At 40.9% G+C, this 16,781-nt stretch overlaps 1 protein-coding gene across 2 annotated transcripts; it reads right to left on the reverse strand.

Annotated features, from left to right (window-relative positions):
* Positions 1-1,375: 1,375 nt before the first annotated feature.
* Positions 1,376-15,838, reverse strand: LOC113037193 (tudor domain-containing protein 6-like). Of its 2 annotated transcripts, none has more exons than XM_026193991.1 (15): positions 10,140-15,838; positions 9,817-9,896; positions 8,918-8,980; positions 8,785-8,839; positions 8,273-8,352; positions 8,033-8,087; positions 7,260-7,315; positions 6,651-6,714; positions 6,469-6,530; positions 5,802-5,856; positions 5,663-5,718; positions 5,514-5,577; positions 4,958-5,031; positions 3,462-3,516; positions 1,376-1,857 (listed from the first exon to the last, which is right to left on the reverse strand). In XM_026193991.1, the coding sequence occupies exons 1-14, from the start codon at positions 15,733-15,735 to the stop codon at positions 3,472-3,474; spliced, it is 6,405 nt and encodes a 2,134-aa protein (XP_026049776.1). In that variant the 5' UTR covers positions 15,736-15,838; the 3' UTR covers positions 1,376-1,857; positions 3,462-3,471. The 2 variants fall into 2 exon arrangements, with proteins under 2 accessions (XP_026049776.1, XP_026049775.1); XM_026193990.1 differs by having other exon boundaries at positions 4,949-5,031.
* Between the last annotated feature and the right edge of the window lie 943 nt (positions 15,839-16,781).

Genomic DNA, 16,781 nt, shown 5'->3' on the forward strand with positions numbered 1-16,781 from the left:
ACCAAGCACTCAGCGTAGTGTTTGTTTCAGGAGGCCTGAATGTTGCATACGAGCAGCTTGAAACTTTCTTCTCACTGTTGGTGACATCTTTACTATTAGCTGCAATTTCTTGAACAAATCTTTAATCAGTTTTTATCTTTTAGTGTAAATAAATCCAAATGTTTCTGTACCTCTTTGGACCTTTGAGCAAAGACAAGGTACTCTGATTGCTGTGTGATTATGTAATGCGGCCTATGATGACAATCTTAAGTTATAGAATAGAAAAAGATGATTATAGAATTGTGATAAAGATTAGACAAGCTAGCATGTAAAAGGCATCCAGTAACTTCAAGAACATCTTTCAATGAATATTGTAAACACTAAAAAGCTGCTTTAAATATCCCATTGGTCATAAGCCACCGTACAGTTCTTTCCTTGGTCAGTGCTATGTAACTTTTATACACTTCATTTATACACAACAGAAATCCAATAAATCTGGTTTCTTTACAAATGTTTAGCACTCATTTTTAAAGACACTTCACTGATCAGTTTGTGGCAGTAAGGCTGTAAAATTCAATCTTTAAAGGGAGTCCACAAATGAAAATACTAAGGCAACAAGACGACAGAAACAGGCAGTGAATTAAACCTGTCTCGGTTATGAAGCTTGCTCCGGGCGCTCTGTGAATGGGAGAAAGGAGAAAACTGACAAGCAACAAGGTGTCAAATATAAGGCCCGAGGGCCAAAACTGCCCTAGCAAAGACTCCAATTCAACCCACTGGAGAGCTTTAGAAACACGAAGGACTGCATAGAGTTTGAACTTCTGTCTTTTCATGTGTCTTACAGCTTTTCCTGTTGGTCATTGCCATCCGTACCACACCGAAGCATAAGGACATTTTCTGTGAACTCATGGAAACTTTACATTCTAAATGTATAATTACAGGACAGTGTGAGCAATGAAACCTTTTCTGTAACTTTACAGGTGTATCATGTAGTTTCACCTGTCCCACCCGCTGTATGTGGCTACGATGTCAAATTAGTTTGATATCCCTGCACAGCTGGGTCTCCACTAATGTGTGACAACAGAACTGTTATGTTTGTTTATATGAAGCCACAGTCATCTCGTTGCACATCACCTTACTGATATTAATCAGTGTCCCATTCTATATCTAGATATCTCTATAAAAAGTAAAGATATCCATCTGTAGCTTGTAAAAGTGGTTTTTAAACACTGGGTATGTTCATAAAGCAACTGTTTCCAACACCACGAGGACGATGATCTAAATGTTTTACAGGGACAAACATGAAACATTTCCAAGACGTGTTCCTTTTTAATAAAATGTTACAGAAACACCAAAATGGAACTAATGAAACGGGGAAGCAAAACCATGACTCGTGTGCACTGAATGTTAATATTTATTGTGCCAACACAAATTTGCTTCAACTCGTGGATTAACACCAAATACAGATTTTTTTTTTTTTCATGCATTTCACAACAGCCACTGAAACCAGAGCAAATAAACTCAAGACTCAAACATCTAAAGAATTGTTTGGCAGTTTATCAAAACAAACTCCTCATGTTTTATCAACTATTACCATATAAAGACTTTTAGCTTCGTGGCTGTTTGTTTTTAGAGGAACAATGAAATAAGCAGATCAAAGGCTATGAGCGATAGGACGATAACACACAAAGAAGCCAAAACAATGACAACACTGGCATTGGGCACTTAAAATGAACACAGAAAATGAACTGCACCTATCTGAAACAACACAAAACAATATGCAGTTACACTAATCTTCTATTTAATGTCCAAAACGAAAAGAAGAGGCAGTCACTCTGCCGGCTGCTGCTCAGCAGAACAGCTTTGACAGCTGGATTCCTAAAAGGAAGTTAGCAGCAACAAAGCAACAGTCAGCAAAAACGGCTTTTTGTCTCCTCCTACTTTCAATGGTAACGTCATACATCAACATCATAACTCATTCAGAACAAACAGACAGGTATCTGTATCTGCCCATGTTCCAGAAAGCAGGTTTAGTGGAAACTCTGAGATGAAGAAGCTCTGACAGAACGCCAACTTCAGCTCCGAGTCAGTTACAAGAGCAGCAGCGCGTGATGCTAACCTGCACCGTGACAGGTTTTCTTCAACACGCCCCGAGTTTCTGTGCCTGAAGCAGCTGACAGTTTTAATTCTTCATTCATACAGTTGATAAAGATTTGATATCTTTTGAAAGACTCAAGGTTTCTTTTAACATGGCTCAGGGACTGAGAGCAATCACTCAACACTGCAGACCCACTATCACAGAAACAAAATCTAGAATCTACAGCTGTGTGAAAAACAAAGTCGTCACAGGACTCTTACAAACCTGAGAAACCCTAAATCCACTGTCACATGTCTATAAGAGCAAAGGTTTGAGCTACATCTCAGCTTCAGTTGGAGTTCATGACAGTAAAACTACAGAAACACTGAATAAGTAGGAATTACTTGGAACGGCTGCCGGGGGAAAGCCTCTGGCAGCACAACTTAGGTTTGCAAAGTTACATCTGACTTTGGGCTGTTACATCACAAACACCCCGTACAAACTGTCACAGAGGTGGAAGGCTGAGGACAGATTTGTTTTGCAGCCACATGACTTGCACACTTTGTACTCACTGAGTCAACCAAACTTAAGCTCGACTAGAATTCAAGCACAGCAGCAAACCTCCAACAGAACGGCAGAAAAAGAAAAGAATCAGTGTTGCAATGGCCAGACCTCAACACAGCTGCAAACCTCAATGAACTGAAGCTTTGTTGTGAAGAAGACTGATCCAACATTTCTGCCACAGTGTGTCACAGACAAAATGATTGCTTCAAGTAACTGCTGCTGACCACTGCTTCAACAAGCTGCTCTGGCTGAGTTCTGCAGTTTTAATGCTGCCTTATTTGAAAGTTTGAATCTCAACAACTTTGCCGCTGCAGATCACCGAGATTAATGTCTGATATCACAGAACAATCATTCTTTAAAGGAAAAGAAAAACACCCTCCAGTTTGGGCCACATAAGCTTGCTGTCATGTACACTCCCATCGGGTTACTGCTGAACACCTCATCTACCAACACACACAAAAGCCAAGTGTAAAAGTTGACTGACGAGGCTGAATAAAACCTCTTTTCTATTCATCGATCATATATTGATATTTTAGCTCTCCTGGTTTTTTGTCTGTTGGAAATTCTGGTATCGAGCTGCACTGAGTTGACTGCACCATCAGAGTTCAGTTAGACTCAGAGTTTGTTACACCTGCTTTCTGAAACATCACTCAGCTCCACACTCGTGGTTATTTATTATATTTTAATATGAGCATCAAAGAAGTTGAGGCACAAGAAAGTGATTAGACATGTTTGCAGAATAAGAAGCACCCAATGGCAGGCTCTTCATTTCTATTACTACTTCCTACTCCAATGGTAACATTGTATGAATGACCGGATTATTCTGGAGAACAAAACTTACCAAAACTGTCCTAAGGAGAAGGCAGTTCATCTGTCAGCACACTGTCATCAAAACTCTGGAAATGTTAAAAGGTTGAATGAAAAAACAGTAATGTGTGTTTGGTATTTTTTAGGCTAACGTGAGTGCCTTCTAGATACGTCGGTGGTACAATGAAGAGCACGTGCATAAGCAGTGTGCACTGAACATACTGTTAAATACCCAACAGAAAATGTAAGCACTTGCAGTCATGTGGAAAAAAAAACAAAACATTCACAGCACTCGTGCAGAAAAATGAAGCACACCTCATGATTGGACATCTTGTAGAACAACAGTTATCATGAGCAGCAAATAATTTTCTGTATGAGTGTCAGTCTCAGTATCGGAGAAGGATCCACTCGTCTTTGCTTCAGTTCACTGAGGTTTTTCTCTCAGCACAGCATTGTAACTGGGCTGAGTCTGGACTCTGGCTGTTCTATTTCTTTTGCAGATCTGCTGCTGTGCGTAGGGATCATTGTTCTGTTGCATGATCTAATTAAACCAAGCTTCAGCTGGTGGACAGACGGCCTCACATTTGGCTTTAGAATATTTTTATATACAGAGAAGTGCCAAAACTCCTGCTTTTACAGAGGTGCTCACACCTGAAGATAATCAGTTAACTCATTCACTGCCAGCCATTGGCAGTGAATGAGTTAAACCCATTGATTCATTCACTGCCATTGACGGCTATAGCCGTCAATTGCAGTGAATGAGTTAATGAAATGCATTTGCACATTAGCACCTGGCTGCTACTTAATTAATAAGGAAGCAGTAATAGTGTTCTTAGAAATGTGTAGTCCTGTGAAAACTCTTCCACATGACTGCAGGAGTGTAGAAATACACGACAAGTTAGATGCTTGACTGTTGCTCCCCCTGTTAGCTGGCCATATTAGTACTTTTCAGTGCCAAAAAATACATTTTGTGTTTAAGATATTACACTGCTATGTTAAAAGCATCATAAACTTAAAAAAAAAACCCAAACCAAAAAAACAACTTTCCAGGAACATTCATAGCCTAAAAATGGTAAATGGCCTGTATTTGTATAGATTTACTAGTCCCTAAGGACCCCAAAGCGCTTTACACTATACACACACATTCACACACACATTCACACACTGGTGATGGCAGCTACATTGTAGCCACAGCCACCCTGGGGCGCACTGACAGAGGCGAGGCTGCCCGACACTGGCGCCACCGGGCCCTCTGACCACCACCAGCAGGCAACGGGTGAAGTGTCTTGCCCAAGGACACAACGACCGGGACTGTCTGAGCTGGGGCTCGAACCAGCAACCTTCCGATTACAAGGCGAACTCCCAACTCTTGAGCCACGATCGCCCCGCATAGCCTAAGGTCAGTGAATCATCAACCATGTGATATTTATGACAGATGTCTTTTAGGGACAGTCCTAAAACATAAAATATCAAGTCTCCATATTTAGATTTAGACTTTAAACTGAATTCATTCATTTTTACCTTTCTTACCTCATTTTGTTGGGAAGGTGGACGCTCCTGCAGCTCACACTCCTCCGTCAACATTTCAGCTTCCTCTTTTAGATCTGAAAAACAAGAATACATGAGTATATAATGAAACGTGTTTCTTGATGCACATTTATGTTTGTGAAATAAAAATGCTTTTCATTTCTAAATGACAAAAATGCATACACACTGCAAATGAAGGCTTACAACAAGCATGGTCCTAGTTTAAATGAATAAGGTCAGTGTATGTACAGCTAAAGCTTCAGACTCCTCTCAATGCTCTGTGTCAGACTGTACTTTCTCTTCTTGGCTCCATACAATGTTATTGAGAGGGGGCATCCATGCTGTGGTCACCTCAGACACACAGCCCTTGCTGTGGGTACAGAGGGTCCACCCACCTGCTGATGAAACCTGTTTGAAATGAGCAGCTGTAGTAGCTACAGTGGCTTGGCTCAGTGCAGGTTACACAACCTTTAGCTGAACTGTGAATCACACCAAGCTACTGTAGTAGCCCAGAATTAAAATACAAAGCTGTAAATGAGCTCTTTAATTTAAACAGTACCTCTACAGACGTCTGTCAAACAGATCTCTCCAACAAGACAGGTCACCTCTTCAACAAGGCTATTCTGCACAGGGATACAAACAGTGTGTATAGTCTCTGCAGAGATACAATGTTACATTTAAACCTCAAATTGGAAAAATATGCATTACCAAATCTGGAGATTTAATAGCTGTGGAGGTCTGTGGCTCAGCATCAGATTGTAAAGCTGCAACAGAAAATATACAGGAAATGTAGCCCTATGCGTGTTATGTAATCAGATCTGATATTTAAAAAGCCAAGATGACACACCAGAAAGTGTATCCTCACAAAGACACGACGTCTCATCTTCGGTTATCGAGTCGTCCTGAAACAAAAAGATCACACTCATCACTTTAAAGCCCGCTCCAACAAACATAAGCAGCTCGTGTTCAGATTAACATCTGCTACATTTTCACTGATTCTTTTAGTTTCGTTTCAAGTGATAAGAAGTTTCCTGGCCAAGTACATTTTATATGTGCAAGTCGTTAAGCCTTAAGGGCCTGGTCTTATTTAATGAATTTAGGGCAATTTTAAATGATCTGGATCCAGTTGCTTCCTGATAGCAGACAAGCACTTTTACTGTTTTTCTTTTTTTTTTTTTAATTGACACCAAAGTTTAAAATTGTATTGGTTTCTGTTTTATTTTCATTTATATTGCCTCTACTAAACTGGTCTACGATTTTGATGTGTGTGCAACTAAATTTATGCAAATTGTGATGGTTCTGCTCTTTGTTCACCAGGATAATCTCATTAAGGGGTCTCCCGCTGAAGAAGTTGTACTACTTTACTGTCAGGAAATAGAGAGACAAGAGAAATAAAGTGTTCTACAGGGTCAGTATGTGTCAGATAAATTTACCTGTGAAAAGCCTGATCACGTATGAGCTATACAGCTGCAAGACATTGTTTAGTTACTCTGAAAAATCAACAAACAAATTACCGTTTCCTCTGCTGTCACACAGCTCAAACAGTCTTCACCATCACCACTCGGCTTTTTTTGCTCTGCAGTAAAAACAAAAAAAAAACAAAACTGCATGCATATCTAAAAAGAGGACTTCACAGAGAAACTGAATATTACTCAGAAGCAGTGAACTGTACACTCCCTGATCTGAAGTCTGATACCTGTGCAGACATCTGTTACGCAAGCCTCTTCAGCACAACAGGTCACTTCTTCAATCTCATCACCCTAAAAAAAAAAAATAAATAACAAAAATAAATCTTGGTGATTAAAGTATTTGTAGTCTAATTTTACAATTCTGTAGCTTCAAATCCATTTCTGCATGCGAGTATATTTTGTAACCTCTGCTTGTTTTCCGTAGCAAATCCCAAATCAAAATCTGTGCTTTAACATATTTTTAAAATAGAAATGCAGAACAATGTTGAAATTATGTTTTACACTTCAAATTAGAGACTACACAATCAATATAAGAACTGCACACGGCAAAAAAATAAATACATTTTAAAAAGCCGATCTGAGGACATCACACAATATTTACTGAGCAATATATCCCAAGCCATGCATCCCATGAACTGATTGCAGATTTTGTTTGGTTTTTAGCCTTGTTGGTCAATGTGTTCTGCGCACTGTCACCACAATATCATTTTTTATTTATTTTTTTAAATACATGAGCAGTTACATGTCCCTGGTGGGACAATGCATCACCACTTAAAAGGCAGTTATTGGCAGTCAGAAGACAGCGCACATACAGACACACTCCACTATCTAGTTACCTTCTCCAGCGAGGACACCGTGTACGTGAGGGGCTCACTGGCAGCTTCGTCAGCGTCTGCGAGATCCAAACACAGACAAGCCGGAAAGAGTTTTAAATGGGGAATGATAGCTTACTTGCTTAAAAAAAATAACCACATCATTGGCATATCTATACTATATTGCCAAAAAGTATTCACTCATCTGCCTTCACCAACATATGAACTTAAGTTGCATTCCAATCTTAATCCAAAGGATTTAATATAATGTCCGGCTACCCTTTGCTTGCAGCTAAAACAGCTCTTCCATCTCTTCCACCACAAGGTCTAGAGTCTAGTGGCAGCATGCTTTACACCACTGCATCCAAGGACCTCTGCACCTCAGCATCTGCTGGCCCTGCTATGCGATTTTACATGACCTTCCACTGAGCTGCAAGCTGAGCTGCTGTCATTTCCAATCACTACTTCGTATTAATACTTAGTAACGAGGACATTTCACAACTGAACTTGTTCCACAGGTGGCATGCTAACACAGTAACACACTGGAATTCACTGAGCTCCTGAGAGCGACCCATTCCTTTACAAATATTTGCAGTAGCAGTCTGCCAGCCTAGATACTTAATTCTATTTGCATGTGACCATGGAAGTGATTGGAACACTGAAATTCACCGATTTGGATGGGTGAGTGAATACTTTTGGCAATATGGTGTACTGTTATTTTCATGCGAGGTTCATGCTTGCAGCCTTGCATTTGAACTTAACATGTAAATATCAAACCTGGCAAAATCTTATCAAACCTGAATTTGGAATGTTGAGATGAACCAAGGACTCCTCATCGCTCACAGAGTCACTCTGAAATAGAGCAGATTAATCTTTACTCACCTGAGAGTTCCAGGTGGGACTATATCAGTGTAGTAAGAGCATTTTACCCTTAGTCACAACAGTAAATAATCAATCTGATATTTACTAATCATGACAAAAGCAGAACTGCTTAACATCTATACCAATATTACGGTATATCCTCGTCCCCAGCATACCTCCGCTTGTGTGGTAGCACATGGAACCTCTTGCTGACTCATCCCATCTCCGGCCTCACTTTCCGGTTCTTTGGGAGCACCTTTGTGGACAATTGCACCCATTTATACCCCATATCATCAGCCTGAGACATTTCTCAATACGAGTACTTGTGAGTACTTGTGTTCTTTTGAAACATCATCAGTTGTGTTTTCTCTCATCAGTAAAAACCATGACAAACTTTCACACCTTATACTAAACTGAATCAATTTCAGATTTAGTCTTCTATAGTCTTATGAAATGTAGTCAACTAAAACTAGACTAAAACTAAAAGCATTTAGATCCTTAAATTATGTCTAAAACTTAATGTTTCAAAAGACTATGACTTAAACTAAATCAACGCTGTAACTGTGGCCGTCAGCTGGCCAAACTACAGAAAGTAACCCTGTTGTTTTTTCATTCCCTTTCACTTTAAGCCTTTCAAAATGAAAAATCACCGTATCAAGAGTTGGATGACAAAATAAGAAGCACTCACTGCACAACTGCTCCTCAGGAGGCACAAGGGAGGGCAGCACTAATTCAGTCGGAATCTGAAGAAAAGAACAAAGTAAACAAAATGATGTCCTTGTCAATGTTCTAATAGTTGAATCCAATCAAATTTCTTGTACCCGTTTTGAGACTTCAGTTCCTAGATCAGTACTTTCCATGAGACTAACAGCGTTCCGCGGAACCTTGAGAAAATGGAAGATACCAATATGTACGTATGTGATCAACAATTTTAAATTACAGAATGACGCTTTAAAGTAGGGCTGTGCGATATGACTAAAATCTCATATCCTGATATGACATTTCTCATCCCGATAATGATATATATCACAATATAGTGCATTTTCTGTAAATTCCGTGAATCTTGGGCAACTCGACTTGTGTGAAGTGTTTTCATGCATGAAAATATATATTTTTAGTTACAAGTTGTAACGGACGCCATTTTCTTTGTGAGTATTTATTACATGGCGTAGTGCGGGGAAAAGCCTGTTCTAACGTTTGAGGTGTATTTTGAGCACCTGGCGGTTCTTTTTGGTTCTCGTCCATAAACTCTCACCGTACTCTTTCACGTGATTCGTGCGTAGGTGGTAGAAGAGGTTTGTCGTGTTTGAGTCTGAACTGGGGACCAGTTTGCAGCATAATTTGCATCGTACAGTTTTCTGGTCCGCGTCAGACTTTTCCTAACCAAACCATGTCTATGCTACATGTCTATGCCCCTCGTTTAGAAATAAGGTCCTCGATTTGTTTTGACTGGTCCTTCTGTTTGGAGCTAACTGGTTCTGCCTCATCAACGGCCATGCTGGTATTCTCTGTGCCTGCATGGTGGCCATCCAAACGATGAAAAAATATTGCCGTAAACGGTTTATTTTGCGACACCATGAAACAAATGATAGTGTATAATATGAAATTATAGATGTTTTAATTTTATCATCCGATATATTTCATCATATCGCACAGTCCTACTTTTAAGGCTTTTAAAAAGATCATCAGTTTATTTCGACATAATGAAGTTTAAATCTACCAATTTCACAGTTGTCCTACGGTTCAGGGAAGTACCACTTCCTACAGAAGCTGTTATTCCATCTTGGTTTTGGGCTAGATCTGGAAATAGAAAAAGGAAAATGCAACACATATGAAATCATTAACTTGCATAATAACTGACAACATGTGAGACTCAACTCTGAGTCCATCAGACTCCAGCAAGCAAATGTAATATTATTACACAGGTATTTTTCCAGAATGACATGGCATTCATTATGATTTGAGCAGATTTGAACTCAACCATATTGTGTGCTAACAAGGAGAAAAACATTTTTTAAAAAGAGAAATTAAGCTCTTTCTTACCAGAAACATTCATGATGTCAAAGCTGTAGGAAACTGCGTTCATCTCTTCAAGTAGAGATACCTTGTCAGTTCTTGCAGTTCCCTCTAGGTCATCTGTTGTCTCTAAAAGGTTCTCATCCACTGGAGAACTTGAGACGTTGGGCCCAAAAGCGTCCATTACCAAGGCTTGCTCCTCTTCAGGTTCTTTGTTAGTGTCCTCCATGTTAAAGTTCATAGTCAAAACCTTTTGGTCTTTGTCATCTTGGTTATCAAGTGGCGACAATATACTTTCATCTATACCACTATCACCAGGAAATCTGTCCTTGATCAATATTGCAGAGGCTTGGACTTCGATCTTCTCTGTGGAAACACTTTCTTCTTGGATCCCAAAAAACTCAAGATGAACTGAATCTTTAGAGGACTTTGGAGTACTTAATTTTTGTACCTCATCTTCTGTGCAAGGCTCAAACTGATCAGTGCTGAGCTCGTCACTGTTGTCTTTCTCAAAGTGGATATGAGATTTGTCTGCTTCTTGGGTTTTGGGATTCTCTACTTGATCGTCAGGTACCACAGACTCATTTACAGATGAGTCAGTCTGCACTGAAGCTTCATCTGAATCAGGCAGTTCATCTGCTTTGGCTTTATTTTCGGTTATGAAGCTCTTCCACCAGGTTTTCATCAACTCGTTTATCACCTGACCTTCGCATTCCACCTGCACAAAGATTGTTCCTGTAGCTCTTGCTAGTTTTGTGACAGTCAACTGCAACAGTTTAACATCTATGAGTGCAGACAATTCAACCTTTGCTACACTTTCCCAATATCCACACAAAACATCAAAGCCTTCAAGCTCGCACAAAAATGCCTGTGGTGGAATCTTCAACAAGCAAGGTGGCATTTCTCTCACATCTGTTATGCTGACTCTAGTCTTGTTTCCATAGTCTAAAAAGAAAACAGAGAGCTCACCCTCATTTTTGTCAATGACCTCTGCACGATACCAAAACTCATCGTCTAAAAAGCGAGCAATACATAGACTTCCAGGAACAAGAGCATCTGGATCAATATGGTTCTGACCTGCTGAATTCTCAACTTCTGAGAGACCTAATAAGATCTCATCATGTTCTTCTGAACTAGCAGACTGACACCAGAAAGTCTGATCATCATTTATGACTGTGACATAGGCTTCCAATTTCTGCCCCTCAAAAAGGTCTTCCAGAAAGTTATGTGGGGAGCAGTGGCTCAGCACTGATCTCTCTGGCACTTCTCTGATATCAGATACCTGGGATGGCTCCTTCCTTTCCTTTACTTGCTCAAGTTTCTCTGAAGTGATTTCAGGATCTACAGTAGGCACTTTATACGTAACCTTCACACCATTGTCTTCAAGGTTAACTTCCCACACAGACCCAATTTTCCTGACAAACTGGCACTTGAACACTTTTTCTCCACTGCTAGAAATCTTTTCTTTGAAAGCAGACACCACATCTGGATCAACTACAACCTCTTCCCCAAGACCAGCAGCATCACTCAGCATACAGTGTGTGCTGTACATTGGCAGCTGCAAGAATTTCTCGTGGAGTCTGCCCATCTTGGAAAGTGGAGTCATGACTGTATTGCCAAAATCAACAAACTCAATGAGAGCCATTGCATCACCATGGAGTTCTCTTACAACTGCTCGGTACCATGAGGAATCATCTGCGAACTGTGCTTGAACAAGGTCACCTGGTAGCAATTCTTTGAGCCTGTTGGTTTCTGGAGTTGAATTGGGGTCATTGAGTTTTTCTACCAGGGAAAATATATGATCCTCATCCCTTACACAGTGCACATAGAAACTTAATGGGCTGTTGCAATGTGACATGTAGACATCTGCTACCATACCAGGTGTGACAGAATTTGAGGGCAAGTCTGAAAGTTTAGGAAGCTTTTCAGCAATACTTTCCTTTTGGGATTCTGTGCCATTTACTGTTGACTTGAGTTTCTTGGTATCTGTTGGAAGATCTGAAGATCTGACATTGCCACCAGCAGATGACTGCCTTTGCTGTGGAGGTGTGTACAACTCTAGTTGTGGACTCTTGATCCTTTGACCATTTTCATGAACTGACTTTGTTTTGTTCCAAAGTTTCATTTCATTAGATTTCCTGTCATCCCTTAAAGTAAAAGGAGGTTTTGAAGCAGAGAAACTGTTTTTCTTCAGGAATTGTGTGTCATCTTCCATTTTTGTGGTCCGTTTTGTCGTCTTTTGCAAATAACTCGGTGAAGCCTCAAAAGCTCTCCGACCATGGCAAACAACCTGGCTTTCTGTGTGCATCTCAATCTGAAACTTTTTCTTGAGCTTTGAATTGATCTGAGTGTTTCCAAGATAGAGCTCAACTAGCACTTTCCCATCAGGTTCTCTGGCCACTACTAGCGCTCGGAATTTGCATTCTGTTGCAGTTGTCTCAAACCAGCTGTTCACCTCACTGGAAACATTCGCAGGGACATCAGAAAGACCACACACCACTGCTTGCACAGGTACAGACATGATGTCGTTTGCCTCTCTGGGAACTGGGAGCAAGTCAGATTTATCTACTTCAATAGTGTCCCCGTAATCCACAAAGTGAACCAGGAGTGCTGGCTTTGTGGCCTTGATCTGCCCTCTGTACCACTGCCCATCAGTATACCTTGCAAAGCACAGAGTTCCAAAGACTGCTGGAAGCGTCACATTCTCAAGCTGACGACAAAAACTGCTCACTTTCATCTTGAGGTCATTAATCACATCAGCATTCTTTTCAAGCTGGCAGTAGAACTGATTGACATTGTTCACACATGTCACTGTGACCTCTTCCTCCATCCCAGTTTTGACACTGTGTGTTGAGTAGTAGTATGTATCCAGATGAAAAGATGGTCCCATAGCTTTTTTGGGAGGTGTACCTTTCATGACATTTACCATACTAGTGCAAATACTCTCAAATGGAGTTTCTAGATCCACAATGTTGAAAACAATCTTCTGCTCACTGCACATGACAGCATATATGGTGCATTTCAGAATCACAAAGTTGGAAGCAGCCGAGTCCACAAAGTTTTTAAACCTTTCTACTGCCTCTTCGCTCCACTCAGTTACAGCAGATGTAGGGTCATTGGGATTCCACAAACTGCATCGAAAAGCCTGACCATGCAGAGTAAGAAATTCTGGGCTGATTCTCCTCAGGTCTTGGAAGGAGACTGTCTCTGTCTGGCCATAGTCAACAAACAACACATCCACATGAGCAGTTTCATGTTTATGAATCGCAAGGGCCCTGTACCACAATCCATTACCAGGGTGACGAGCAACACAAGCCGTTTCAACATTTGGCTGAAACTCACTGCCTGCATAGTGTGCCTGTATGTCATCCATGAGCAATTTCAAGAGTCCTGCATTATAAACTAGCTGGCACCAAAAGTCGCTTGGGCTCTCAATGAAGGACACATTGACATCAAGGACACTTCCGATAGGAAACATGTGTTCCTTAAAGGTAGCCATTCTTCCTTTTTTCTGGCTAAGGCCAAATATGTTTTGGACTTGGAGAGCCAATCCAGTGTTCTTATTCCCACATAGTGGGCTGGCAACTGGATATTGTGTGGGAGGCGTAATAGCAGGATGCATTGTGTCTTTGCACTGCCCTGGTTTGTCAGCCTTTTCAGCAAGACCAGAACTACACAACAGTGTACTGACTTGTTGTTCTCCCTCTGCTTTGGGATCTGTCAGATGGACAACATAGCCACTATCATATTTGGCCAGTACATGTACTTTTAGTTCTTTATCAGTTACTGCTTTTCTGAAAAAGGCAGAGGCACTCTGACTCCATCTCCCATCTTTAGGTCTGACACCAGCCAGAGTACATTTTAGTGCCAATCGTGGCAGCTTTTTGAACTCAGCAGGAAGTATCCTGAGGTTTCTCCTATTGACCACTTCTGTATTTCCATAATCAACAAAGAATACCTCGACCTGTGTCTCACCAACTTCAGTCACAGTTGCTCTGTAGAAATCACCATCTGCTGCTTTGACTGCACAGTAGAGTCCAACAGTTGGAATTCTAACAGATCCTTTATTCAGAGAATCTTTGTAGAGATGGTAGATAGTATCCATTAATTCATTCAACTGCTTTGTATAGTTTTGCGTTTGGATGTAAAACTCTGATGGGTTTGTTACATGCTGAACAACTGCCACATGTGAGGAGTTTAGCAGGAGAACTTCAGCAGGCACCCTCTCTGCAACTGCTTTCCCTTCTTTTTCTTCCACAACTTCTCCAGGAGTTAGCATCGTTCTTTCTTGCTGGGCTGGATGCGGTTGCCTGTGTGCTGTGTTGCGAATAGCATAATCTTCCAGTGTTTTTTCACAGTCCAGCAAACAGCCCTCTTTGGAACCAAACAAGATGTTCATGTTTGTATTGTCATCTCCATAAAGAGTGACATAGTGAACACCCTCTGAGATGCTTTGGTACTCAAATTTGGCAATCATCGTCTTGTACAGCAGGAGAGACTTGAGGTAGTCAATTTGGGTGGTTGTCCATCCTACCCCTTTGTCAATAACTCCATGGAGAGAGCAGATGTAGGTGACAACTGGCATCCTAAAGAACTCTGCAGCCAGTGACCTTACATTCTCCACTTTAACAAACTCTTTGGTTCCACTGTCAACATTCAATACTTCCACCATGTTACTGGTTGGAAATACCTGCTGTAGAATAGAGCGGTACCATTTGCCATCACTTCCTCTTGCAGAACATGGAGACCCAATCATATCTGGGCCTATAATGCAATTGGGCATTCTCCCTTCGCAGCTCTGTGTAAGCTGATCTGACAGTTTCTTCAGTTCTTGAGAGAAGACCTTTAACTGGCAAAAAATCCTCTGTGGGTTTGTCACTTCTGTTACAACGACTGTCTCTACAGTTCCTCCCTGTAGCTCTGGGTACATGAACACCTCTTGCTTGCGCAGTTGTTCAACAGGTCCCACGGACAGCCGTTTGATCTCTGGAAAAACCTCAGCTCCACTATGGGGCTGCACTGACTTCAGGACAAAGTCCTGGAAGATGTTTGGGGATAGTTTCTTAGCAAATCCCATCTCATACATTTGTTTGGATATGCAAGGTATGTGTAGGAGGAATGTTCTGTTCAGGTCTAGTACTTGCTGCACATGTGCTGAAACACACTTCCCAGTTAGAGATTTCAGAAATTCAAGCGCCATTGGGGACCATTTGTTCTCAAGTGACAGTGGTAGCACATTAGCTAGCACACAAAACTCCACTTCAGGAGGCAGTTGGAAATGCTCCTTTTTACTCCATGCAAGCCTACTTGTGTTGGCACGGCATGTTGTTCCTTTGTCAATGAGGAACACTGTGTATTTCGAGCCATTACTTGAGACTATGCGAGCCCTATACCAAATACTCTCAATCTGAACCAAGCACTGGTCACCAGGTTTTCCTTCCAGTTCTTGCAAAGAGTCCCCAGGGGACTGGATGTCTTTGGCTAGACGTTCATACTCTGCAGTCCTCTCCAGGCTAAATTTTCCCCAGAATTCCACAAGTACACAATAGGGATGCACATGGACCCTGGATATGAGAACAGTTACATCTGATCCTCGTGTAGGGAGTCCTAAGATTGACGACATTTTGGCAGTTTTATCAAATCTAGCTACCCATGATTTGTCACCTCTCAACACCGCTGCATGAGGATCTGGATCTTATCTGGAAAACACAAGAGCGCACACACACACACACTAAATGTAACAACCAGTGGTATAAATTTGACGTTGCCTCATTTGAGTTATCACATTCACAAGATTCTTAGAAAACTTGACCTCTGACCTTGAGATTTGCCACTGAGATTTGAACTTCTCCAAGATTTTTTAGCAGATACATACATGGTATGAGTTTCAGAATCCTGAAACTGAATTCAGAAGCCCCATTCTTGAGTTACTGCATTCACAAACTTGTGTCCACGGCGTGGTTATATCACCTACCCCTAATTTATGTAGTAGAGCAGCAGTTCCCAACCTTTTTTGCCCCATGAACGGTTTAATGTCCGATAATATTTTCACGGAAGGGCCTTTAAGGTGTGGCGGATAAATAAAACAAAATAAAATTATACAACCAAGACAAAAACTCTGGTATTTTGTAAATATAATAATAAACGCAAATTCACTGTGTAATTTCATTAGCAGCGTCCTCCTAAAAGGCGCCAACAACATTAGGAGTAACATCCTCCTCTCTGCCCCTTAATGCTCTCTGGTCACTATAGTAATAGGTTAATAGGTTTTCCCTCAATCAAAGGAAACAAAACAAGAAACAAAACATCAATCAAAAAATTGCTCTTTTTTATTCGGGCTACTTAAATTTATTTTGGGCTACCAAAAACTGAAGAGCCCTGCCCGAAGGGCTACCAGGGATTTTGAAATTTTGCGAGCCCTGGAACAGGCTTTTCCCCGCAGCACGCTGTGAAATAAATACTTACCAAGAAAACGGCGGCCGTTACAACTTATGTCTAAAAATGTATAGTTTCATACATCGGTTAAAACACTCTACTCCAGCTACATGACGACCAGCTGGAAACACTTCACGCAAGTCGAGCTCCCGAGATTCACAGAATTTACAGAAAATGTTAAATTTTTGTGATTTATATCGTTATCGGGACGATAGATGTCTTATATCTAGATGG

This window comes from Astatotilapia calliptera, chromosome 15, assembly GCF_900246225.1.
Source record: "Astatotilapia calliptera chromosome 15, fAstCal1.2, whole genome shotgun sequence".
NCBI lineage: Eukaryota > Metazoa > Chordata > Actinopteri > Cichliformes > Cichlidae > Astatotilapia > Astatotilapia calliptera.

Coding starts and splice junctions, on each gene's coding strand:
- LOC113037193 (XM_026193990.1), bottom strand. CDS start 15,735: ATGTCGTCAATCTTAGGACTCCCTACACGAGGATCAGATGTAACTGTT. Junction 6,531..6,650: donor CGTAACAGATGTCTGCACAG/GTATCAGACTTC, acceptor TTTTTACTGCAG/AGCAAAAAAAGCCGAGTGGT. Junction 5,032..5,513: donor TTTGACAGACGTCTGTAGAG/GTACTGTTTAAA, acceptor CTTGTTTTTCAG/ATCTAAAAGAGGAAGCTGAA.